This window comes from Carcharhinus amblyrhynchos, chromosome 11, assembly GCF_965287045.1.
Source record: "Carcharhinus amblyrhynchos chromosome 11, sCarAmb.v2.hapA, whole genome shotgun sequence".
Taxonomy (NCBI): Eukaryota; Metazoa; Chordata; class Chondrichthyes; order Carcharhiniformes; family Carcharhinidae; genus Carcharhinus; species Carcharhinus amblyrhynchos.
In genome coordinates this window covers 66,567,951-66,594,905 of record NC_137334.1, presented here as the reverse complement: position 1 = coordinate 66,594,905, position 26,955 = coordinate 66,567,951, and the positions used below count along the sequence as shown (strand labels likewise).

Sequence of the window (26,955 nt, the reverse complement as noted above, 5' to 3'; positions counted from 1 at the left end):
TTCAAGGCACGAGTGTGTTGTTCTGAAGCCACCATGCTATCTGTCTAGTGGAGTATGCTAAGGTTTGATGAGGATTTCAAATTGGAGAGTTCTTGAAGCATTATCGGCAAAATTATGGCTTAGGCCAAGATACTCTGACACTCAGCTGGTAAGGGCTTTCCAAAGACACATTTTCACCACTCCTATTCATTACAGTAGCTTCCATAGGCAAAGATCATTGTCTTTCATCTGTGTTCTCACGAGAAGGGTTATTTTCCTAAAGCTGAACAATTCTGTTCAGCATCAAGACCTGCCCCTGTCAAATAGACCTATGATTGTGTGGGATAGAATAGAATTCAGAGACATCAAATGAAATAATGGATATCTATGCAATTGTAAGGAAACTCAACTTGTCCATTTACAGACACTGTTAGAGATTTGCCTTTTGGTAGAGCAATCTGGGGAATATGCTTGGCTTTGTGATCTTGACTTATCTGAACAGAATGAGGAATCTGAATTCAAGTACATGGCAATAGGCATTTTGGTATCCAGTGGCTTTACCTTGAACTATCATGGTTGGTTAAAAATGAAAAATTGGGACCATCCAATCTCATTGGGTGGGATTCTCCAGTCCCATCTGTCATGAGGCCCATTGTGAGCAAGAATGGACAATTTGGTGTTCCAGCCAAAACTCCACTTTATGTTCAGGGACACTGGAAAATCCCAGCCGCAAACAAGGTTGGAGAATTTGAGCCTGTGTGTCAGTATGGGAGCCAATTAGAAGGGTTGAAGTAAAGATCCATACTTGGGCTTGAAGCCTTTGGTTAAAGTGTAGCCCAGATCTTAGCGAGAAGGAAAAACATACTGCAGAATAAACTGCAGTCAAGCTCCAGAAATCCCAGTTTGCTGGTATTGAATAACTTGTGCCATGTTGTGCTTATATCTTTGGTCATGTTTTTCAGTCAGTACATTATTCTCATCAAGCTTGCGTGAGATTGTTTTCTCCAGGCAAGAGTTGGGGTGTTGTTTGGTTAGTGTGGAACTATGTTAATGAACAGTAGATACTTTTGCCACATTTACCTCCAGAGGCTGCAAAAACCTAGAAAATTTGCATGCAGATGATCAGCACAGAACAAAATTAATTATATGTGAATTTGCTCAGATGGTCAGTTGTGTATTGCTCACTTTTGCACTGTAGTGGTACTAAAATTTCCCAGCAAATCCTGGACCCATTTGTGCCAGTGGATGGATAAGAAAATTGCATTAAAATATCAAGTCCTGTGGATTGAATTCATAGAATCACTGAAATCCTGCAGTGCAGAAATGGGCCATTTGGCCCATCAAGTCTGCACCAACCACAATCCCACCCAGGCCCTACCCCCATATCCTTACATATTCATCTGCTAATCTCCCTAACCTATGCATCTCAGCATTCTAAGGGGCAATTTTTAGCATGACCAATCAACCTAACCTGCACATCTTTGGACTGTGGGAGGAAACCAGAACACCCGGAGGAAACCAGTGCAGACACGAGGAGATTGTGCAAACTCCACACAGACAGTGACCCAAGCTGGGAATCGAACCCAGATCCCTGGAGCTGTGAAGCAGCAGTGCTAACCACTGTGCTACCATGCCACAAATTGAATTGTGTAAGTCCAACTATAGTGTCTCAACAAATAAGTCAGATGTCAGCAATGGCTGTTATGACAGAGGAGGTAACTAAAAAAATGATCATTTGTGAACATTGACCAATTACATTTTTGCAAAAGGATGCACTGAGATAGAAAATTCTGTTTTACTTAGATTTGTTCATTTAAATTGGGGTGGCCCAGTGATTAGCACTGCTGCCACACAGCTCCAGGGGCCTGAGGTTGATACTGGCTTTGGGTGATTATGTGGAATTTGTACTTTCTCCCTGTGTCTGCATGGGTTTCCTCCCACACTCCAAAGATGTGCAGGTTAGTGGATTGGTCATGCTTAATTGTCCCTGGATATGTAGGTTAGATGGATCAGCCATGGTAAATGTGTGGGGTTTATAGGGCTAGAACTGGGGAGAGGGCTTGGGTACGATACTCTGTCATAGCACTAATTCAATCTCGATGGGCCGAATAGCTTCTAGGGATTCTGTAAAATTGTGTAGTCCAGTTACAATTATTGTAACTGCTGGACTTTATAAAGACAGTTTTGTTTTAAACTGGTACTCTTTAATTGAAGGTGAAATGGAGTAATTTTGGAGAGGGGAACATGACCGCCTAATGAAATCTGCATGGAGACAAGCCCATGTGATCCAGTTTTCATGGAGACAGAAGCCCAGATCAAAAATTCTTGAAATTAAGATACAAGTTTAACATCTGAACACAATGGAGGAGGCAGCTTGTCTTGCTTCACATGGACACACATTATTTAAGAAGGTGGGAAGGGACTAGCCAGGATTGGTTGTGATGATATGCCGACTGTCGACATACTGGTGGAAGTTTTTTGCTGCGAATATGATGGCCTTCCTTTTCGATCTGAGCATACTTCTCTGCATCCATTAGTGTTTGTGATGTATACGTGATTGGACATTCTGTCTCATCATCCCAACAGTGTGATAATACCACTCCTGCCCCATAGGGGGGGACATTGCAGGTTACAACAAGTGGTCTCGGAGTCATAATGGGCTAATGTATCTTTTTAACAATTGTTTGAAGTTCGCAAAGGCTTTCTCTTGTGGCATTTGGTCTTTGCTTAAGAGTCCGCGGAGGGGTGCCAGCAGGAGGATTGCCATGTTCGGTATGAATTTTCCATAGTAATTTATAGGACCTAGGAAAGACTTTAACTCCATTGTCCTCCTTGAAGTTGGAGGCTCTTTTATGGCCTTCACTTTTAGAATTGTGGCAACATGTTTCCATTTGCACACTCTCGCTTGCTGTTTCGTATTCAGAAAGATTTATTATTCTGTTTCCATTTTTATACATTTTTTAACAAACATAAAAGCTCAGCACATTTCTTGTACCCAGTAACTTTGTCAAGGATATTCTGGTCAGGTATGATGCAACTAAACTACATTTCCCTGACTTCCAAATAGATTTTGTGTTGCTGCAGGCTGACTATCAACAATCCATTTGAAACATTTTGCGGCTGTTTGACTTTTTCTGCAGAAAAGTGTCAACTACAATTGATTTTCCAAGCTGTTTTCTGGTCTAATCTCACATCCACAAAGTACTGGACTGAGACTATCCGAACTCAATTTGGATAATTACAGTTGCTGCCAATCCATATCCATATAGAGGCATTGATGAGTACCTATTTTTATTTCTTTTTAACAAATCCATTTGTGGGGTGTGGGCAGCACTGACAAGGGCAGCACTTATTGATCAACACTCATTGCCTTTGAAAAGGTGGTGCTTGGCTGCTGCCTTGAATCACTGCAGTGTTTATGGTGAAGGTTTTCTCACAGTGCATTTCTGTTGGGAGCTCCAGGCATATATTTCCAAGCCACACTGATGCAAAACTTGAAAGTGGTAGTGTTTCTATATATTTGTTACCCTTGACTTTTTTTGGTGGTGGAGATCACTGTTTTGGAATGTGCTGTTGATGGAATCATAGAATCCCTACAGTGCAGAAGACCATTCGATCCGTGGAGCCTGCACTGACAACAATCTCACCCATGTCCTATCCCCTGAACCCCACATATTTACCCTACTAGTCCCCCTGATACTAAGGGGCAATTTAGCATGGCCAATCAACCTAACCTGCAATACTTTGGAGGACACGGTCAGAAGTCTGACAACAGTCCAACTGATTTATTTGATAGTAAACTCACAAGCTTTCAAGGATAACCTCTTCGTCAGGTTATTGGAGAGTTCTGGCCTCAGACAGAGCATATAAAGCACAGACAGTTTACAGATTACTGACTAGAATGTGAATCTTTACACCTAACCTGCTATTCAAGTCTTAAAGTGGCCGACAATGTGAGTGGAAGGAGCACTGATCACGGGTTAAAGAGATGTGTATTGTCTCCAGACAGTACAGTAAGTGAGGTTTTGCAAACAGTGCGACATGAACCCAAGATCCCTGTTAAGACCTTTAACCTGTGATCAGTGCTCCTTCCACTCACATTGTCGGCCACTTTAAGACTTGAATAGCAGGTTAGGTGTAAAGATTCGTATTCTAATCAGTAATCTGTAAACTGTCTGTGCTTTATATGCTCTATCTGAGGCTAGAACTCTCCATTCACCTGACGAAGGGGCAAACCTCGAAAGCTTGTGAGTTTACTATCAAATAAATCGGTTGGACTTAAACCTGGTGTTGTCAGACTTCTTACTGTGTTTGCCCAGTCCAATGCCGGCATCTCCACATCATCTTTCCTTTGGAGGAAACAGGAGAACCCTGAGGAAATACACGCGGACATGGGAAGAGTGTGCAGACTCCACATGGACAGTCACCCAAGGTTGGAATTGAATCTGCGTCCTTGGCACTGTGATGCCACCATGCTGCCTTGGCTAGTTGTTGCAATGAGTTATATGGATGGTACACACTCCTGCCACTCTCTGCCTGTGGTGGCATAATGAATGTTTAAGATATTTTTCTCGGTGAACCATCTGATGTATTGGGGGTCATCTTCATTCTAAGGGCGCAGAGGGAATCTATGCATAAATCAAATTTAAAAGGGTGGAAATGATAAAAGGGGTCTGTCAGAAGCATTAGAATGAATGCTTAGGAAGCTTCCAGAGAGCATTCTGAAATATTTTGAGCCATCAGCAATAATTGCCCAGGTTGAAGGAAGAAGTGATTTAAATAGTGTGATGAGTGAGGACGAAAGTTTGCAGACCAGTGATGATACAACCCAGTACATCTTTGGCTACTAACATCGCTTTGAGATGAAATGCTAATCAGGAAGGTTGTTTTTTTTTTGTCCTACTCTGCAGCATCACCCAGATAGTGTTGCAGTCTGCCTGCTCGGAGATTCAGCCACTTTCCAGGCCACAACTGACTTCATTGGCTGTAAAATAGCTTGGGGTGTCCTGAGGTTGTGAAAGGTGCTTAATATAAATGATCAGTATCTTTTTGTTATAATCCTCAATATGTGCCAGCTCCATGCTGCACAGTAGCCGGAGGTACCCTTGCAGCAGATGATGCAGTTCGAGATCCACGCCTCTGATCAAGAATTTGAGAAAGTGGGTTGCTCCAGTCATTTTCAGGTGTGCTTGCCCAGGCTGTCATAATGGTTGTTGGCGTCTTGTTACATATGGTTAAATAGGCAATGCTGGCTCCTAATCTGACATGTAGGGTAGGATTTTACTGCCTTGCTTGAGCGAGACAGATTCCCATCAACAGACATTCCTGTTGTCTGCCCCTCACCTGCTCTGATTCCGTGGCAGGTGGAGCGGTAGAAATCCGGTGCTTTTTATTTTTCCTTTAGGGTTCCATGTAGAATACGGCATTCCTTTTTTTTTTGAGGTGCTTCTGAAAATTTTCTCGAATGAAGTTGGTTATTCATATCGTATTTTCTTGTCACTGGAAGTTCTTCTGACAATGGTGCTAAACCTTGTCTCTTTTTTTTCAGCAATAAAGAAATGCTGGTCGGAATTATCCAGCTGTTCACTCCTGTGGGATCATCTGGTCCCACTGCAGTCTGTAGTGAAGAGAGATTTGGCTAAATGCCAAATTCTGTGTCCTCACTTGCAGTGGCAGCGGTGTGGTGACAGAGGATTCCGACTGCTGTTAAAGCATTTCATCTCCTCATCAGGACAAATGCTGGAATACCAAATTTCAAAGGGAACAATGAATGTACTGCAAGAGTAAAATATACTGGTTGGCAAATGGAGTCTGGTGGAGGTGTTGCCATGGAAAATGCTCCAGGGAACAGCTATTTTGGTGGCTATGTGATCCTTTTGTTGACCTCGTGGAACTGCCCAAATTGTTGTAGCATGCATATGCAGCCCAGCTATATGCATGCAGAGACCGGTTGCATTATTCAAATGCAAGAGCAGAGGTAAAGCATCCTTGGGATGCTTGCTTGGGACCAGTTGGTAATGTAAAAATAGGTTAAGTGTGCTATCGCTATTACAACAGAATTGTCTAACATTATTATGAGTAGAAGTGTAGGCTATTTATAACTAAGAGTAGCCTGCACTATGGAATCTTGTTGAAGTGAATTTTGGCAGTCAAACTTATTTTTCAGCTGTGCATTTTACCTAGCTTCAAGGAACAGAGGCCCACATCTTTACTGAGAGAATTTTGACCAAGGCTGCAATATTGAAAGGTTGGAGTTTGGAATCATTAACTCTCTCCTATTAAATGCAAAAGAGGAATTTTTTTTTAATCATTAGGCTACTGTGCTTCTCAAGGTTATATTTCATAAATGGCTAAGCTGTGGGATTTAAAACAAAACGTGTTGCAATTTTGCTAACAATTTTGCAAAGTGTAATTTTAGACCAGATACAATTTTATATTGTCAAAATATTACTTATTCAGACATGACCGAGTTAATTATTGCAATGCTCTGATTTTCATCGAGTCCAAACCGTGTAAAGTACAGCCTTTTGGTCACATGATGAAATGAACACCACTGTGAAAGTCATTTTCCAAATAGCAGCAAATTTGCAGGAAAGAAAAAAAAATTTTTTCCTTGCTCTAATGTACAGCTTTTACCTTTTTTTTACTTTCACAGAACCATTAAATTATGTGCTTTACGCATCTGTAACATGCTTTAAGAGTTCCGTAAACTTCCCCAGCAGATGATTTGTGATTAAAACCTATGTGGACCTTGCACTTGATGCATCAAACAAATGCTTGACCATTTTCACTGAAGCATAATAATGCAACTGTGCTTTTTAGGATGCAAATATTCCACTGAAATGAAAGCTATAGCAATGTGTGGACATGCACTTAGTAGAATCTAACAAGGTACTTAGATCATTTCCAATTTATAACATTTCACTTAGAAAGAGTACTACTCTGCCAAACCAGATTTCACCCTTGGCCATCATTGTAGCTGAAGCATAAAAATGTGCACATGTTTAAATTCTAAATGATATGCCAGGTATTAAATCCAGGACCCCCAAATCTTCAGAGTGTTGCTATTGTGTAACTCCAGAAAGAAAAAGTATGTAAGGTTCCTCAAAATATTTCCTAGGTTAGTGTTTCAAGCTTAGAGGGCCAAGGACAACTAACCAATGTCTTGATAATGAATGAAGGATCGATAGGGTAGACATAGAGAGACTAATTTGGAGCAATTGGGGAAATTTGGCATGTCTGCTACAACTCTCTCTCCAACTTTTACAGATGCACTATAGTAAGCATTCTTTCTGGTTGTATCACAGTTTGGTTTGGCTCCTGCTCTGTTCAAGACTGAGAGAAACTGCAAGGGGTTGTGAATGATGCCCAGTCCATCATGCAAACCAACTTCCCATCCATTGACTCTGTCTACATTTCCTGCTATCTCGGGCATTTACTCTTGCAAGATATAGGAGTCCATTTCCATCTACTTCATGTATGTCACACGTCACCTCACATTCTGAAACTGCCATAGCAATTTATATGTTTAGATATTTAATTCTGACTCTTACGGTTATTGTTTATTGAATTATCTTTTTTTTTTGCCTGCATTAATTTGATTAATGGCCAGAACATGTAGTCAGTGATGTTGGGGTTTTCACTGCTGACTGCCAGAAGAATTGAGACCTTACTTGTTTTTTCTGCATCCTTGCAAGATGGGGTCTTCCCATCCTGGCTTCAGTGGATCCATTCATGGAAAGCAATGTCGAGGTTATGCTCCTGTTCTGTGCAACATCAGTTATGGTGTTTACATAAATTTAAGGGTTTTACCGAAGTGGGTATGAATAGTTAGTCAGGTTGGGGACAGTATCCAGGGTGGGAGTGTGACTAGGGATGGGTAGGCCTGTCAGAGGCACAACTGGAGGTAGGTACAGGGGATACAGATAAGAATGGCAAGTTGTGGTTGTAGTTGGGCGGGGGGGAGTCAAGGAGTGTGTGAAGGGGTTGGTGAGTTTACCACTGACTTAGACCACAGTGATACAACACAGGTAAGTATCCTGGTAAGTAGTGTGCATTTAGTCCAAGTCTCTAAAACTGAGGTTAACGTTGGAGACATTTTCTGTGTCCCAGGGTGTGCAAATGAGCACTTTGGAAGTTTAAACTTCCTGGGTAATTGCTGCATACGTGTATGGATCAGGAGCACTGATGGAAAGGTGGATGGTGGCGAACATTAGCCATCTGTACTCTTATTTCTTTCTGAATGGCATGCTTTGTCTGTATAGCATGCAAGAAACAATACTTTTCACTGTATATTAATACATATGACAATAATAAAGCAAATCATCATTGACATTGGAATCTGCCTCATAATATGTTTGAATTTCTCTTTGCTGAAGCTTTTATATAAATAAGAATTGTAAATTTCAGATGAATAATTCCTTTAAAAATAATTATTTCTCACCATTATTGTTCTTCAGTTGCGTGTCCCTTTTTTATTGCGCTAATGGAGGTAGGGCTGGAGATAAAATTCTGAAATGGATTGTTGGAGCTAGGACAGTTGGATCACCTGCTAACACTTCTTAATCCACTGTTTACAAATACCCAGTTCGCAATCTAAGTGTTTGGATCTTTAGTATCACTGACAAGCCATGAATAGTGAAGGAGCGTTGAGTGATCCAGGAACAACCAGCTGTGGGGGAGAGCGTAGGAACAGCCAGCACAGGGAAAAGGGTGGAATTAACAATTGGCCAATTAGCATCAAAACGGAACTCTGTTAAAGGAATCAGCTTTTGATCTGTAGTCCAAACCCTACCACTTATGTTTCCCAGGTTTATCCCAGACAGCTGCTATATTGGACATATAGCACTAACTAGTTGTCAGCACCACAGTCATTAACTGCAGAGGTGCAGTTTAAAACATATTAACTGTGCCAACAATTTTAGGTAGAATGTTTCTTTTTTTAGCTCTGCTGTTTGCACCTGGTTTAAAATGCAATTACTATTTAGTCCTTTTGTGGCTCTTGGTAACCCTTTCACAAATATATATTTTTAAGGGTGAGAGCAGAAGTTAACTGTAGATGGAACTGTTTGTACTCGGTCAAATGTGCGACAATAACTTCATTGCTTCCAGTGCCTCCTGGCACCTCTAGAACTATTGTCAGTCCTTTTGCTAACTTGGTGAGCTTCTCATCTTTGCAGGGAGGGCAAGTGTTTCCTTGCTGTCCTGCATTGTTGTGCTCAGAAGCTGTAGTATCTCTATTTTAAAATACTAAAGGACCCAGGCCCTGAGGCTTTGGAAGCAAGCAAGTACTCTTCTATACCAAAACACAATTTTTAAAATTTTATGGTAATAGAGAGCATGGTGTAATACAGAAAAATCATGGTAACACCATTGAGTCTGACATTTACACTGGGAACTTTAGTGGCTGGTTCAGGTAGGTAGAAATTGTGTGTCCAAGTTTTATCAATTGTAATTGGAATATAGTCAAGAAATACTGGCATCCTGTTTGCAGAAAATGCCATTGCATGGTCACAGCCTGAAATGGCTTTGTCAACCTGTTCATAGAACCATAGAATCCCCACTATGTAGAGGAAGGCTATTTGATCCATCGAGTCTGCACTGAATCAGTGACAGGGCATCCCAACCAAATAATTTCCAGATAATGTGCCTTATTTAAAGAGGAGCTAAATAAGTGAATGGGGGCTGATAGAAGGGTGTATTGATAGGGTTAGAGGAGCACTCATGTGAAGCATAAGCACTGACATAGACTAGTTGGGCTGATTTGATCTGTTCTATATTGTAGACTCCATGTACACTTATGTACATTGATTTGCAACAAAGTTTGCCAAGAATTACAATCATGGTAGAGTTTTTACTATTTGATCAAGATTTCAATTACTGTTGGAATTACTATTTTATTGTTTTGGTTCTTGACAACAGCATTTAAAAAACTAAAAGATGGCTATCCTCCCCATCATGATGACATTTTTAAAAATAACAATTGATTTGAATTTTAAAGTTCAATATGGATATTTCATTAATTCTGGTTCCCAGGAAAATTACTAAAATGTTTAATGATGAAATGTAGTTGATAGCACTGTCTTTCAGTACTAACCTTCCAGCTGTGCATCCAATCCTTTCTGAAACTGATGAGAGGGGCATCAACTCTCGTCAGCCTTGACTGTGAAGGGAAGTGAGTTTGAGGTAATTTAACTTAATCCAGTCCTCAGCACGTCATCAACATAAAATTGGGTCTCATTTGGTTCTTAACGACAGTTAAATTGTCAGTAACGCTTTGAAAGACCACGGAGATGAACACTTGATGCTGCCAGTGGAAATCTAAGCATAATGGGTCATAGATGCGATGGTCTAACCTGGATTTAAGATGCATTTTTAAGTTGAACTGTAATGTTAGCTGAAAATGGTAAGGTTTTGAACAATGATGCCAGAAGACAGCTCTGCTATTGTTTGACTTTATAATGCTTTTTTTCCCAATGGTACAGACACATCAACTAGAAATCTTTCTCTTTGACTGACACAGTTGGAGCTGAAAGGATGATATGCTCCTGAGTACTGGGTCAATTCCACTTTTCAATAAAATCGGCTGACTGGAGTAACAGTTAGTGTTAAAATAGACAGCTATGCTTCACGTTAGACACATTTTACAGATAATAATACTGGTTAAAATTTTTAACACTTTGGCAAATAGATAAATAAACTATACCTGGTCTTACTCTTGCTGTCAAAATCATTTTAATCTTCTACACCACTCAGCCTTTTCTGCCAGTGCTGGTTGCTGGTTCCCTGTTGCAATTAACCAACTTAGGGTGAGAATATGAAACTTGGCACTATCTCCACTTTTGCTGCTCATCCAACATCCACATACAACATGAACAAAATAGGTATTACACAAATGTGTCCACATTAACCTCATTTCCTGATTACTGTCACTTTGAGAAACCATTCCATTGTTGAGTTAAAATATAATTGCCTAACTTGTAATTGTGCAATTGCTAATTTCAGATGTGATTGATAATGACATGGAAAATATTGCAATCTGCAACACTGACACCCCTTTCCTTGAAGAGTATAAATTGTTCTTTGCTGCAGCAGGGGCAGCACAGTGGTCAGCACTGCTACCGCACAACTTCAGAGACCTGGGTTCGATTCCAGCCTTGGGCCACTGTCTGTGCGGAGTCTGCACGTTCTCACCGTGTCTGCATGGGTTTCCCCTGGGAACTCCAGTTTCCTCCCACTGTCTGAAAGACATGTTGGTTAGGTGCATTGACCATGCTAAATTCTCCCTCTGTACCTGAACAGGCGCCAGAGTGTGGCAACTGGGGGGTTTTCACAGTAAATTCATTACAGTGTTAATGTCAGCCTACTTGTGACATTAATAAATAAACTTAGACTAAATATAAAGAAAAATGGAAAATAAATGAATCTGCTATCTTCCTCTGTGATAAGTTTGGTGGCAGTGACATTTAATCATGCAGGAGGCGATGGCTGGGAAGCCAGCCACATTTCTGCCTCCACCCTGATTAATTCCATAAAGAGTAACACCATGGATGGCCTTCTCATCCCACTATCAATTGAGGCCCTCAACAATTCCAGTGTTGCTGACATTACTCCAGCGGCAGGAGGTGGGCTCACCATGCAAGAGCCCGGCAAGCAAACCTTGAGTTTTTAGGAACTCGGTGCCTGATTGAGGTACTCAGTATCGGGAAGGGGGCTCTTTTGAGATCCAGCCCTTCTGCCCTTATTTTCAAGTTCTACATGTCTGCCTATTTGAATCTATGCAAAGTTTAGGGATTTAGTTATGAAATTCTACCATGGCACAGTTGTAACATAATGACATTAACCATTGAATCTGTGCAGAAGGAGGCCATTTGGCCCACTGAGTCTGCACTGACTTTCCAAAGAGCATCTTATCCAGGCCCCACCTCCTGCCCTATTCCTTAATGCTGTGCATTTACTATGGCTAATTCATCTAACCTACACATCTTTGGGCGGAGAGGGGAAACTGGAGCACTCGGAGGAAATCCACGCAGACGGGGAGAATGTGAAAATTCCACATGGACAGTCACCCAAGGCTGGAATGGAACCTGGGTCCCTGGCGTTGTGAAACAGCACTGCTAATCATCGTGCCATTGTGCTGCCTATTGTCCATAACCACAAATGGAAACAAATCAATAAGCTCAAAATACCAACATCTTCATTGCCTCTCTTTAGTCTTTCTTTGTCAAAAATGTCTACTTTTTGGAAAATCTCATTTAATATTTAAGGAATGTATATATTGTAGGCATTAGTAAATTTAGTTCCTTGTGAAGTTGGTCTTTTCATTAACCTAGTTCATGGGAAAATTAAAGTGGTCCTGGAACTTGACAGCAAGAGAGGGGATAAATGTTGAGGCTGGAAAAATTCAAAAGAGGGGTCTTGAGTCCGGGAGTAGTAGAAAGGAAGTTTTTGGATCATGAAGTAAAGGGTGTAATGTGTTAGAATCATATAAATAGGATAGGTCTGTGGTCTGGCCAAGTGGTCTGTGGATGTGTGGTGACTGTGATGGACTGGTGGGATATAGGATGAATGTGAAGGGGGGATAGTATTATGATAACAATGGGAGACGATCTGGTGGACAGTGGGGAGGGTTAGAGCATTGGAAAGCATGTCTGGGTTTTGGGGACATTGAAGGAAGGTGGGGGTCTACTGTCTCCTAAAAGCAACAGTAGATAGATGGTGAAGATATAAGACCATTAGGATGGCGACATGCTGAGATTTTCCAACATTTTGTTTTTATTTCAGATTTCCAGTATCCACAGTATGTTGCTTTTATTTTTAGTGTTTAATTCACTCTCACCCTTTTCAGGAAGGCCCACCTTGAGGAGGTTCAGATCATGATACAGTTTCATATATCATTAATGATTAACATATGACACATAAAGGACTGAGTTTTGCAGAGGTGTCCCCTGGAAGGACAACTTGTCACAAACAGGAAAGCTGTTCTGATGATATGATGTGGTACTATAACAAGTTTAAAGTTTGTTTATTAGTATCACAAGTAGGCCCACATCACTGCAATGAAACTGCTGTGAAAATCCCCTAGTTGCCACACTCCAGCGCCTGTTTGGGGACACTGAGGGCGTATTTAGCATGGCCAATGCACCTAACCAGCATGTCTTTCACACTGTGGAAGGAAACTGGAGGAAACTCGTGCAAACTCCACACAGACAGTGACCCAATCTGGGTCACTGGTGCTGTGAGGCACCAATATTAACCACTGTGCCACCCATAAAAGTCATGATGTGGGTATGCCGGCGTTGGACTGGCGTAAACACAGTAAAAAGTCTGACAACACCAGGTTTTAGTCCAACCTATTTATTTGATAATATACTCGCAAGCTTTCGAGGGGTTACCCTCTTCGTCAGGTGAATGGAGAGTTCTGGCCTCAGACAGAGCATATAAAGCACAGACAGTTTAGAGATTACTGATTAAAATGCGAATCCTTACACCTAACCTGCTGTTCAAGACCTGAAGTGGCTGATAATGTGAGTGGTAGGAGCACTGATCACAGTTTAAAGAGATGTGTATTGTCTCCAGACAGTACAGTAAGTGAGGTTTTGCAAACCCAGGCAAGTCACGGGGGTTACAGATAGTGCGACATGAACCCAAGATCCCTGTTGAGACCGTCCTCATGTGTGCGGAACTTGGCTATCAGTCTCTGCTCAGCGACTCTGCGCTGTCGTGTGTTGTGAAGGCCGCCTTGGAGAATACTTACCCGAAGGTCAGAGGCTGAATGCCCGTGACCACTGAAGTGTTCGCCAACACACTTCAGTGGTCACGGGCATTCAGCCTCTGACCTTCGGGTAAGCATTCTCCAAGGCGGCCTTCACAACACACGACAGCGCAGAGTCGCTGAGCAGAGACTGATAGCCAAGTTCCGCACACATGAGGACGGTCTCAACAGGGATCTTGGGTTCATGTCGCACTATCTGTAACCCCCGTGACTTGCCTGGGTTTGCAAAACCTCACTTACTGTACTGTCTGGAGACAATACACATCTCTTTAAACTGTGATCAGTGCTCCTACCACTCACATTATCAGCCACTTCAGGTCTTGAACAGCAGGTTAGGTGTAAGGATTCGCATTTTAATCAGTAATCTCTAAACTGTCTGTGCTTTATATGCTCTGTCTGAGGCCAGAACTCTCCATTCACCTGACGAAGAGGGTAACCCCTCGAAAGCTTGCGAGTATATTATCAAATAAATAGGTTGGACTAAAACCTGGTGTTGTCAGACTTTTTACCACCCATAAAAGAGCAGCTCAAGAGTCTAAAAACTCAGTCAGTGGCAAACACTTTAACAAGCTGTGGAGCAGACTTCTGTTCCATAATGGAAGGAAGTCCTGCCGTTGAGAGCTGCCGGCCAGTCTGATTGGCCGGCAGCGCTTGAAATTCCAACACTGCCAGAAGAGGGTAGTGGCCACTGCTGGGACTGCAAAAAGCCCAGGAAGAAGTGTGTTGGTTACCCTGGGGTTTCTTGAGTAGGGAAAGATTGGGCATTCTAGAATGGGGATGAGGGAAATGGTTGGTACAATGGGGGCGGTGAGCACAGATTGTTTCCCTGCTTAGGCTCCAAAACCACAAAGTGAGCATACAATCTTGGGGGTGGGGATGTGGTCCTGGTGCACACAGGACACCACCCCCCAATCGAGGCAAAGACATACCATTCTTTTTTCCTTGCTCTTTCATCAGTGTTGGTGAAAAAGATGGCTTTCCCACTGTCACCCGATTTTACCATTGTCCAGCATATTTGGACTGTGGGGTTGGCTTGAGGCTCTAAGTGGCTATTAATTGATTAATTGGCATTTTAAAAATCTCAGTAGGCCAACCTGTTCCTGACAGCATTAAGAACTAGATGGCACAAATTCAAAGTTATTGGCAAAAACAACAAGAGTCATGTGAGGACAAACTTTTTTTACCCAGAGGATGGATAGAGTTTTGAATGAACCTCCTGAGAGGGTGTTGGAGGCAAGTTTGACTAAGGTAGTTGAAAGAGAATTGGATTGCCATCTGAAAGCAAAGTATGTGAAAAGTTACAGGGTAGCACAGTGGTTAGCATGGTGCCTTAAAGTGCCAGGGACTCATGTTCAATTCTAGCCTTGGGTGACTGGGTGGAGCTTGTATCATCTTACTATTTCTGTGTGGGCTTCCTCTGTCTGTCCAAAGACATGCAGGTTACATGGATTGACCAAGCTACATTGCTCCTTTAGTGTCCACAGATGTGTAGGTTATGTGGCTTAACCGTGGTAAATGCATGGGATACAGGAGCGGGTGATGGGGTGGGGTATGGTTGGCCTGGGTGAGATGCTCTTTTGGAGAGTCAGTGCAGATTCTGAGTCAAATGGCCTCCTTCTGCACTGTAGAGATTCTGTGAAGGATCGCCAGGTGAGTGGTTGTCTTCCCCATCTCCTGTGGTATGAGGAATGGATTGGGAGTGGACAGGAAGGAAGTGGGCTGCCTGCCTGTCACATTTTACGTGCCGCCTTCACCATTACAAACACTTCAGGATGGGCTTTATGTCCTTCCGCCAAAGTGCTTCTCTTTCCAAGTTATCCATGATTATTCTGACCAACAACTTCTTTGAATAACACAACTTAGCCTATTGTAGGAAAGCTTTTAACACAAAAGTCAGAAACTGAAACCTGATCAAAAGCTACAACATCCAAGAGTTGGCCATTGAGGATTGCATGCTATGAATCTAACCATTTATGTGGAGAATGGCAATGTTAATACTGTGGCAGCAAACAAAGTTGAAAAGGCTTTGGAGTGAAATACCTGCGTCACCAAAGAAATCTGACCATCTGTTCACGTTCTTTTGTTTCCTTTGTAGAGAGAAGCTGGCAGTGTCCCGGTTACAACAGGTAGTTGCAAGAAATGAAAGTGAAGGCACAATGGTATGGTATAAATGTGTCTTTCTGCTTTTGCTATCAGCACTTTTTTTTTGCTTATAAATTTAATTTGTGCTATTGGTTTGTAATGAGCAGAATATGCTGTCTTGAAGACACATTTGTAGTTTTTACTTTAAATTCCTTTAAAATTTGAGGTGGAATATGTTGCAATAAAGTCAATAACTAAGTGGTTTCATGGAAGATTGTGTAAAACTAAATCATCAGGCCATTGACATTTTACAGTTTAAGGCAAACCTGTGGAAACAGTTATTTTCAACACTGTTTGCAAACAATTAGAAGTGCTTAAAGTCTAATGCTCACATGACACATAGGATTTGCAGGACGCTTGACAGGGTAGCTGCTGAGAGATTGTTTCCTCCTGTGAGAGGATCTACGGCAAGAGGACATAACCTCAGCTAAGACAGAAATCAGAGATGTGGAAGAATTTCTTCTCTGAGGGTGGTGAATCTGTGGAATTCTTTACCATAAAGAGCTATAGAGGCTGATCATAAAATATGTTCAAGGCTGAGATAGACAGATCAGTAAGGGAATCAGTGGTTATGGGGATAAAGTGGAGTTGAGAATTATCACATCAGATTAGTCATGATCTCATTGAATGGTGGAGCAGATTCAATGGGCTGAGTGGCTTACTTCTGCTATGTCTTATGGCCTTAGGGCACGTATATATTTTGAGATGGAACTGAATTAGTAGGTGCCTGATGTTTACATTTCTGTGACACAGAAATTTTAATTATTTGAAACACTAGAGTGCTGAAAATGACATTGACCAGGCAATGCTGTCACCTTCAAACTGCTGCCCGAAGCAATCCAGGGTGGAAAGGAGATGGATGACCTTCCTGTTTCACTGGACAGTGACGCCCTTAGCAGGGTGATTAAAGTCCACTCCCGGGCATTGACCCCGTCGCTGCTAGTATTCAGCCAGCAGTGAGTTGAGAACCCAGCGCACGAGAAACGCAAAGATAGCCATGTCTGGTTTGCTTGCAAGGCTGTAAGCTATGATTCTCAATGGCTGCGTCACAGATGTAAAAATCAGGCACCTACTAATTCAGTTCCACCCTAAAATATATACATTTCCTAAGACCATAAGATGTAGGAGCAGAAGTAAGCCATTCGGCCCATTGAGTCGACTCCACTATTCAATGAGATCATTGATACGATGTGATAATCCGAAACACCTTCTTGCGTGCTCCCATTTGGTGTCTGATCAATGAACTCAGCATTATGATTCTGCTAAGAATCACCGCCCCCCTCTGCTGTCGAACCCTTGTCTACCTGTTCCACAACCTCCACCCCGTGATCCCCATCGTGCCCTCGCTCACCTGTGCTCTGGGGCCCCTTGCTGACCTTGGGCCTACGGTGGGTGCATTGCTGGCAGCAGCCAATGCTCTAACCGGTGCTGTCTGTAATGCACAGATGCAGGCCTTTGATTCACCAGCAATTTTCAGGAGGGTGGGACTTTCAGCCTGGGATTATTCATCCCGGGGAAGATTCTGCAAGACTTTTGCAGAACTAGAGTGTTCAATTTATTTGGCATAACCAGGGGAAGGAACCTTGGAGACTGGTGACACTGCAGTGGGCTTCAGGGATTTCACAGTAATCCTGCAGTTTAGCAACATGTGAGGGATGGGTCTGAGATTATGTCAGCGTTTCAGAGGTCGCATATGCGTCTGTATACAGAACATAAGAACATAAGAACATCAGAAATAGGAGCAGGAGTAGGCCATCTAGCCCCTCGAGCCTGCCCCGCCATTCAATAAAATCATGGCTGATCTGTCGTGGCTCAGTTCCACATTCCCGCCCTCTCCCCATAACCCTTAATCCCCTCGCTTATCAAAAATCCATCAACCTGCGTCTTAAAAATATTTAGCGAGGCAGCCTCCATCACTTCAACGGGCAGAGAATTCCAGAGATTCACCACCCTTTGAGTGAAGAAGTTCCTCCTCAACTCCGTTCTAAACCGCCCCCCCTTTATCTTGAGGCTGTGCCCCTAGTCCTACTGTCCTTTCTGAGCGGGAAGAGTCTCTCCACCTCTATCCTATCCATCCCATTCATCATCTTATACGTCTCAATGAGGTCTCCCCTCATTCTTCTAAACTCTAACGGGTACAAGCCTAGTTTATTCAGCCTCTCCTCATAGCTCAACCCCCTCAACTCCGGTATCAGCCTAGTAAACCTCCTCTGCACTCCCTCCAAGGCCAAAATATCCTTGCGTAAGTGCGGTGACCAAAACTGCACACAGTACTCCAGCTGCGGCCTCACCAATGCCCTATACAGCTGCAGCAAGACCTCCCTACTTTTATATTCAATCCCCCTCGCTATGAAGGCCAGCATCCCATTCGCCTTCCTGACCACCTGCTGCACCTGCAGGCTGGGTTTTTGCGACTCATGCACAAGGACCCCGAGGTCCCTCTGCACCGTTGCCTGCTGCAGTTTTTCGCCTCGTAAGTAATAGTCCTTCCTACCATTATTCCTACCAAAGTGGACCACCTCGCACTTGCCAACATTAAATTTCATTTGCCAGTTCCTGGCCCATTTGCCCAGCCTATCTAGATCCTTCTGCAGACTCTCCACACCCTCCGCGCAATTTGCTGTTCCACCAATCTTGGTGTCATCAGCAAATTTTGACACCATACACTCGGTTCCCTCCTCCAGATCATCTATATAAATGGCAAATAGTTGAGGCCCCAGCACCGACCCCTGGGGCACTCGACTAGTCACCAAACTGATGTTCACTCTGGGTTATTTGTATTACTAAGAATTGCATGGTATATCTATTATTAGAATGGTAATATAATCATTTCATAAAATAACGCTCTTTTGGAATAAGTTGTGAGCTCTATTGCAACAACTTGTATCAAAGAATTCAAAACTTGAATGTAAAGAACATTTTTCTGAATATCTTTTTATCCTCCTTGTGATTTAACTGCATTCCTGTTGTCATCTTGCTAGACAATTTATCATAATTTACCTTGTCATATTCCTTCATGACTTTTGAAATCCCCTCTCAGGCAATTCTATCCTCACAAATGAAGCTTGTGAGTGTTGGTAGCACTCATGCCCCTTGGCCACAAGGTTCCTGGCCGAAGTCTCATTCCAGGGCTGGAGTCCAGAAATCAAGGCTGACACTTTAGGACAGTACTGACAGAGTGCTGCAGTGGCAGAGGTGCTGTCTTTCAGAAGAAATGTTAAACTTAAACCCCATTTGTCTGGTTGGATAAATGTTTTGACAGCACAGTAGTTAGCACTGCTGCCTCTCAGCACCAGGGACCTGGGTTCAGTTCCTGGCTTGGGTCACTGACTAAAGAGTTTGCATGTTCTCCCTGTGTCTGCTTGGGTTTCCTCTGAGTATTCCAGTTTCCTCCCATAGCGGGTTAGATGGATTGGCCAAGCTAAATTACCCCTTAGTGTCAGGGAGACTAGCTAGGATAAATGCATGGGGTTATGGGGATGGGACCTGGGTGGGATTGTGGTTTGGTGCAGATTTGATGGGCCAAATGTGCCTCCTTCTGCAATGTAGGATTCTATATAAAAGATCCTGTGGTGTTATTTTGAAGAAGGGCAATGGGGTATCTCCTGGGTGTTGATCAATATTTATACCTCGATCAACATCAGAGAAAAGAGATTATCTGATCATTATCACATTACTGTGAGAATTTACTATGTATATGTCGGCTGCCGTTTTTCCTACATTACAACAATGACTACACTTCAAAAAGTGAAGAACTTTCCAGACATCCTGTGGTCAGGAAAAGTGCTATAAAAATGCAAGTTTTTCTTTTTAAATGAAAAACCACAAACTTTGAGAGCCTCTCTATATATCTGTAAGTCTTGGTAATACCCGCTGAATCTGATTTGAACCTTTTCTAGTTTTTTTTCTAACCAAAACTTAGTTAACTTCATAGGAATGGATATTTTATACAATGGAATTTTACTTTGCCCTGCCAGTGGATTTGCAAAATGGGGAGCATAAAATTTCTCTGATGACCTCCCTTCCAGGTTCACCCCCACCTCTTTGCAGTTTTAGTGAGATGGGTGAAGTCTAGATCAATCTTATCCCAACTGAGGTCCTTAAATTGCCAATTAATGACCACTTGAGGGCTGCTTTCTGCTAGGTTTCAATTTTCCTGCTGGTGAGAGGAGTTCAGGGGTAAAGAAGGTAGCCTGGAAAGTGATCTTTCTCAGGTTTCAGGTGGGAAGAGGTGGTGAGTGTCACCATCAGTGGCCCCCTCCATCCCCACAACTTTGCCCGTTGCAGGTGCTTCCTCCCCCTTGGCCTTACACCAACATTCCCACATCCCCCTACCCACTCTGCTGGGCCTTGCCTCCCTTCCCTGCCCTGAGACTCACTCCCTCTCTCTCTCTCTCTGTCTCCCATCCCCCCCCCCCCCCCCCCCCCCCGCCAAACTCTAAGAGTCTCCCACACTCAACTGGTCTCAGACTCTTAGAACTCAAATTCTGGGGACTTTGGGAATTTGTGTAGTTGCAGTACTGCCTTCTGCAGCTTCTGGCACTGTTGAATCTAAGTTTGCCAACCAGACTGGTCGCCTGCACCCTGAAGTGGGACATATTCCTGAGTGAGGGGCAGAAGCCCTACTTTCAGACAATTGATGCTGTTTAGGGCACTGAATGGCAGTCAGTATCAGAAGAATGTATTGACTTTGGCGGGAAAGGAATCTTAAAAATCCTGCTTTATCTCTTTGTCCTCTATCTGTGCTGCTATCATTAATTACCAATGAGTGCAGCAGTGGAGAATACAATGTAAAATTAAATTTTAATCATTTATTGCTTTGCTAAAATTACCAACTGATATATTACTCTTTTTGCTTGGAGCAACTTGCCTGAATGCCTATATTTAAATTTAGAACAATATAAATGCAGTATAAATTCCTGAAGTAGATTTGTTGTAGCTACTGGATGCTACATTTTGGTTCCCTGTCAAATTCATCTTGTATGATGATATAACTCGCATGCAAACAAAATCCAAAAGGGTGAGCTATATCTTGTTAATTTACTAGCTAACATAGTCCTCTGTGAAACCTTACTGCAGAATGGAACTGAACATTCTTAGTAACATTTCTAAAATATTTTCTAGTTATTAAATGTGAAGGCTTCAAAAGAAGAATATTGTGTGAAAAACTGAGATATCACTGGATATTGCCTCTTGCTAATAACTGTATTTAGTCAAACTAATAAAATTTCACAAAAAAGGGCTTGGAAATGAGTTATCTTCATCTGCCAGGAGGTGAATTGCTATAGATTATTTCTGCCATCTTTGTGGAATTGAATTAAATGTAGATTTTTTTGACATGATGTGCCTCTGAAATGCATTCTGACATTGAGCTTCATTGAGCTGATTTATTGGGATGGTTAGGATAAAATATTATGCACTTTATTTTTCTAACACCAGACATAGCTTGTCAGGTTTAACTAAATAAATGCCAAACTTTAAAACTGAAATCAACTTAAGTTAAAGATCACCATTATCAGTAGATTGTGAGCCACAAATACTGGAATCTGTTTCAAAACATCATTAATTTGGATATATTAAAACTTACAACAGGCACATTGGAATGGACATGATTCCTGCTGAACCAATGCTTCATGTTATGGCAGAGACTCATTTTCCTCAACGAGGAGTAAATTTTTATTCAAACAATTTTTCTCATGTTGATTGGGCATAAACTTCATATTTTTAAAACAGGCCTTAAAGTACCTTGAATTTTAAGCAACTATCTTTTAGGTCCTTAAGCATCTTGGCCCATCTGTTCTGAGAATCTCACCCACGCCTTTATTACCTTCATGCTTGTCTATTCGAATACACTCCTGACTAGCCTCCATTCTTTATGCCCTGCCCATTTTAGCTAATCCAAACACTGTGGCCTGTGTGCAGTCTTACTGTCCCATGCCCCGCTGATTTATCAATCGCGTCTTGCTAATCTGTGTTGACTCCACGTTCCACAAAGCCTCCAATTTAAAAAATGTCGCCCTCTTGTTTAAATTCCTTTAGTCTTGTTTCCCCTGTATCTTTTTGCCTTTCTCTAGCTGACAACCTCCCTTGAACTATCCATTCTGCTGACTTAGTTGTCCTTACTTTTTTCCAGTCCGTTTTTCCCCTCGCCATCGCAACTATGTCTTCAGTCATCTAAACCCTGTGCCCTGGAATTCCTTCCCTAAAATCCTCTGACCCACAACCTCCCTCTTGTCCCCTCTTTTCAACACCTAATTCACCTCTTTATTGGTCACTCCATGTAATAGCTCCATCTTTTATTTGATTATGGCTCGGATGGTAAATCATGCCCCTGAACAAAGCACTTTTCATTTTTGTGAGAATGGGGGCAAGGGGGGGATTCATGCATATGCTATGCAGGTATTTAAGTCAACAACTGTTTCCTCTCAAGTTAGAAGTGTGAAACAGAGTGCAAGGAAGAGCAGATCTGAACTTAGTCATAGAGTCAAAGGTCAATAGCACAGTAAAAGGCCCATCACACCTGCACTGGCCAAAGACAAACCACCTAACTATTCTAATACCATTTGCCAGCACTTGGCCCATAATATTGTATACCTTGGCATTGCAAGTGCACATCTAAATAGTACTTAAATTGGTCTCTGCGCATTTTCAGGCAGTGAGCTCCAAACACCCACTACCCTTTATGCAAAAAAAAGGTTTTCCTTAGATTCTCTTTAAACCTCCTGTCCTTACCTTTAAACCTACACTCTAGTCATTGATCCCTCCGCCAAAGAGAAAAGTTTCTTCCTCTGTGCCCTTCATAATTTCGTACATCTCAATCTTGTCACCCCATTCCTTTTCCTTTTGCTCCATGGAAAACAACCCCAGTCTATGAAATCTCTTGATAACTAAAACTCTCCAGCCAAGTAACATCCTGGTAAATCTCCTGTTCCCTTTACAGTGCTATCACATCCTTTATAATGTGGATTCTAGAACTGGACACTACTCTAGTTATAAGAACATAAGAAATAGGAGCAGGAGTAGGCCATCTGGCCCTTCGAGCCTGCCCCGCCATTCAATAAGATCATGGCTGATCTGTCGTGGCTGATCTGTCGTGGCTCAGTTCCACTTTCCCGCCCTCTCCCCATAACCCTTAATCCCCTCTCTTATCAAAAACCCATCAACCCGCTTCTTAAAAATATTTAGCGAGGCAGCCTCCACCACTTCAACGGGCAGAGAATTCCAGAGATTCACCACCCTTTGAGTGAAGAAGTTCCTCCTCAACTCCGTTCTGAACCGCCCCCCCTTTATCTTGAGGCTGTGCCCCCTAGTCCTACTGTCTTTTTTGAGCGGGAAGAGTCTTTCCACCTCTATCCTATCCATCCCATTCATCATCTTATACGTCTCAATGAGATCTCCCCTCATTCTTCTAAACTCTAACGAGTACAAGCCTAGTTTATTCAGCCTCTCCTCATAGCTCAACCCCCTCAACTCCGGTATCAGCCTAGTAAACCTCCTCTGCACTCCCTCCAAGGCCAAAATATCCTTGCGCAGGTGCGGCGCCCAAAACTGCACACAGTACTCCAGCTAATAGTACTCCAGCTTATAGCCTAACCAATGTCTTATATAGTTCCAGCATAACCTCCCAGCTCTTAAGGCATATGCTGAGGCATAGAGTTTTTTAACTACTTTATCCACCTCTGTTGCTACCTTTAAGGGACAGTGTCCATGTGCACTAAGGTCCCTCTGATTCCCAGTGCTTCCCAGGGTCCAGTCAGTCGTTACTTATTAATGTATTTCCTTTTTTGTCCTGCCCAAATGCATTACCTCTCATGTGGATTGAATTCCATTTGCCATTGATCAGCCCATCCACATCCTCCTGTAATTTAAGGCTATCCTCCTCATTCTTTGCCACCTTACCAATTTTCATATCATCCACAAACTTACCGATCAACCCTCCTACATTCAAGTCTAAATCATTTATATAATACGCAACTGGCAAAGGCCTCAACATTGATTCCTGACGGATCCTCGTTGTACACAGTCTTCCAGTCCAAAAAACACCCCTTGACGCTCCATCCTCTGCTTCCTACCACTCAGTCAATTCTGGCTCCAATTGACCAAATTTCTTTGGGTCCCAGGGACTTTTACCTTCATTCTGTCTCCCATGTGCATCTTGTTGAAAGCCTTGCCTTGCTGAAGTCCAAATAGACTGCATCAAATGCATTGCCGTCACCTACACAGCTGGTCACCTCTATGAAAAATTCAATCAATGTGGCGAGACATGATCTCCCCTTAACAAAACCATGCTGACTGCTCTTGATTAATCCCCACCTCTCAGTTCTACAATGCAGAAGGAGGCCATTCAGCCCATTGTGTCTACACCAAAGACAACCCTACCTGAGCCCTATCCCTGTAATCCCACGTATTTACCCTTCTAATCCCCTGATACTAAAGGGCAATTTAGCCTGGCTAATCCACCTAATCTGTGCATCTTTGAACTGTGGGAGGAAATCGGAGAACAGGAGGAAACCCACGCAGAAATGAAGAGAATATGCAAACTCCACAGACACAGTGACCTGAGGCCGGAATTGAACCCAGGGCCCTGGCATTGTGAGGCAGCAGTGCTAACCACTGTCCCGCCCCAAGATTAATCCATTTCTCCCTCCTTGAATAATGGTACCACATTGGCTGGCTATCCTCCAGCATCTCTTCTGGGCCAGAGAGGAATTGAAAATTATTGCCAGCTCCTCTGCTATTTCCTCCCTTGCTTCACTCATCAGCCCAGGATATATTTCATCTGGCCCTGGAGATTTATCTACTTTTAAGCCTGCCAGACCACTCAGAATTTCCTCTTTGTCTATACTAATTTCTTTGATTGTATCATCTCTCTCACTCGTGAATACTGACAAAATATTCATTTGGAACCATACCTATGTCCTCTGGCTCCACACAAATTGCCGTTGTGTTCCTTAATGGGCCCAATCCTTTCCCTAGTTAGCCTTTTACCCTTAATGTATTTGTAAAACATGTAATGCATTTGTAAAACTTGTTGAATTTGGAAATCCAGGAGACCTCTTTGGAGAGATGCAGATATCCTGTGATATTGCTTTAAACTTTTCTTCACTGCCTCAGAAGTGGCACAAAATTACTTCTAGTTGCCTGCCCTCAACCCAGAAGAGTAGGAGAGTGGGGCTTCTGCAATCGTGAGTCAATAGTTTATCCCTTACTGACTTGTGCACCCAGATGTCAGGAAGATCTTTGTAGTGGAGAAGGATGCATAACGCCTCATGCAAAGGAGCTTAGAAAATGGGCAGGGACCCCTCACACATAAAGACCACAGGAGCTGGTCACTGTGTGCAGAGAGATAGCAAAAGATCAGATGGAAGAGGCTGCTGTATGCACACCAGGAAGATGCTAAACCATTAATCCAGAAACTTAGCTAATATTCTGGGAACCTGGGTTCAAACCCCACCATGGCAGGTGGTGGAAGCTGAATTCTATTAAAACAAAATTTGGAATTAAGAATCTACCGATGACCAAGAAACAATTGATGGGAAAAAAACCCATCTGGTTCACTAATGTCCTTTAGAGAAGGAAATCTGCTGTCTTTACCTGGTCTGGCCTACATGTGACTGCAGAGCAATGTTGATTCTTAACTGTCCTCTAAGGGCCACTAGGGATGGGCAGTTAATGCTGACCAGCCAGTTACACCCATGTTCCACAAATGAATAGACAGGATAAGCAGGTATGCACACCGCTGTGGGAAGGGTGAACAGACCTATACTTCAATATGAAGGTGAATCAGCACCAAAGGTGACTGAAGCTAAGCCATGAGGTAGTGATGGAATAACATTGTGTTGTCTGGTAGCGACTTGAGCCACGATCCATCAGCTGTGACCCTCGCAACACTCCCCACCCGCCAATGACAGTAAAGGTAACTCAACCTCTATGCCTTAGGATCTTTCCAGGGATCATCAGGAGACATGCTTGGAATATTTCAGTCAGCAGCAGCACAGCTGCATCAAGGATGTAACTAATGTGGGGATCACATTAATTTCCCTATAGATTTGGCATGTCAGATGCAGAAAGCCATGGTCTTTGCACAATTAGCAGACTTCCCTCCAGGGAAGGGTGTTATTGATTGCACCCATGTTATCATAAAGGCCCCATCACAGCACACAGAAATCTTCGTCTACTGAAAGTCCTTCCTCTCACTAAATGTACAGCTGGTTTGTGACCTCAAGGTGGTCTTTCATGTGTGTACAAGGCTCCCTGGGAGCTGCCACAACTGTTTCATACTAAGGAGTTTCCAACTCCCTCAGCTGTTGCAGCCACCAATCTGTGTTTGGCTTCTGTGAGACAAGGGCAACTCTTTAGAACTTTGATAATGAACCCCGTGAACTCTAGGAACCCCCGAGTGGAGGAACCACCCGAGTGGAACTATAACAGCAGCATGTCATCACCAGGAGATCATTGAGCAGGCCACTGGCACTGTAAAAATGCACTTCAGGTGCCTCAATCACTCTGGCGTTCTGCAATATGCTCCAGCAAGGCTATGAAGAATATCAGCACTTTGCAGCGGGGGGACTTACAGATTGATGAGGACAAGGCTATGGGCAGAGTCACAGCCTCTGAGGAGGAAGATGGCAGAAGGAAGAAGCACCTGTCCATTTCAAAGCTTCCAAAATGGATGAGGAAGAGGAGCAGCCAATGTCAGGGCAGCTGGGAAGCGTGGCCATGCTGAGAGCTGACTGCGCTGGAGGAGATCACCCTCTTGGATCCTAGTGCAAAATATGTTCATAAATCCCATTAGCCAGTCCCTAGTGACATACTAAGACCGAAAAGAGCCTTGTACATTGAGTGCATAATTAGTCAACGGATTGCCCAATCCCACAAGGCTGTGAATCAACATCAATGAATTGGACTTCTTCACACTCATGTGGCTGAAACCCTCACCATCATAACCAGGGACCTCATCATATTGCAAACACATACAGAAATAAGTCATTCACAACCTGGCCCCTTCATGATTGTCATCATCATGATTGAATGGGAGTTGCCACCGAATTGTTCATGAT

At 42.8% G+C, this 26,955-nt stretch overlaps 1 protein-coding gene across 7 annotated transcripts in view; it reads left to right on the top strand.

The window, feature by feature from the left end:
* The window catches only part of nckap5l (NCK-associated protein 5-like), a 567,643-nt gene that overhangs the window by 149,676 nt on the left and 391,012 nt on the right, over positions 1 to 26,955 (top strand). For 4 of the 7 annotated variants that reach the window (XM_080199314.1, XM_080199316.1, XM_080199317.1 and 1 more), the window contains one exon: positions 15,849 to 15,912. The exons of the other annotated variants lie outside the window; for them this stretch is intronic. In XM_080199314.1, the coding sequence (XP_080055440.1) occupies positions 15,849 to 15,912 (64 nt within the window). The remainder of the gene's footprint in view (positions 1 to 15,848; positions 15,913 to 26,955) is intronic. 7 annotated transcript variants of the gene reach the window in all.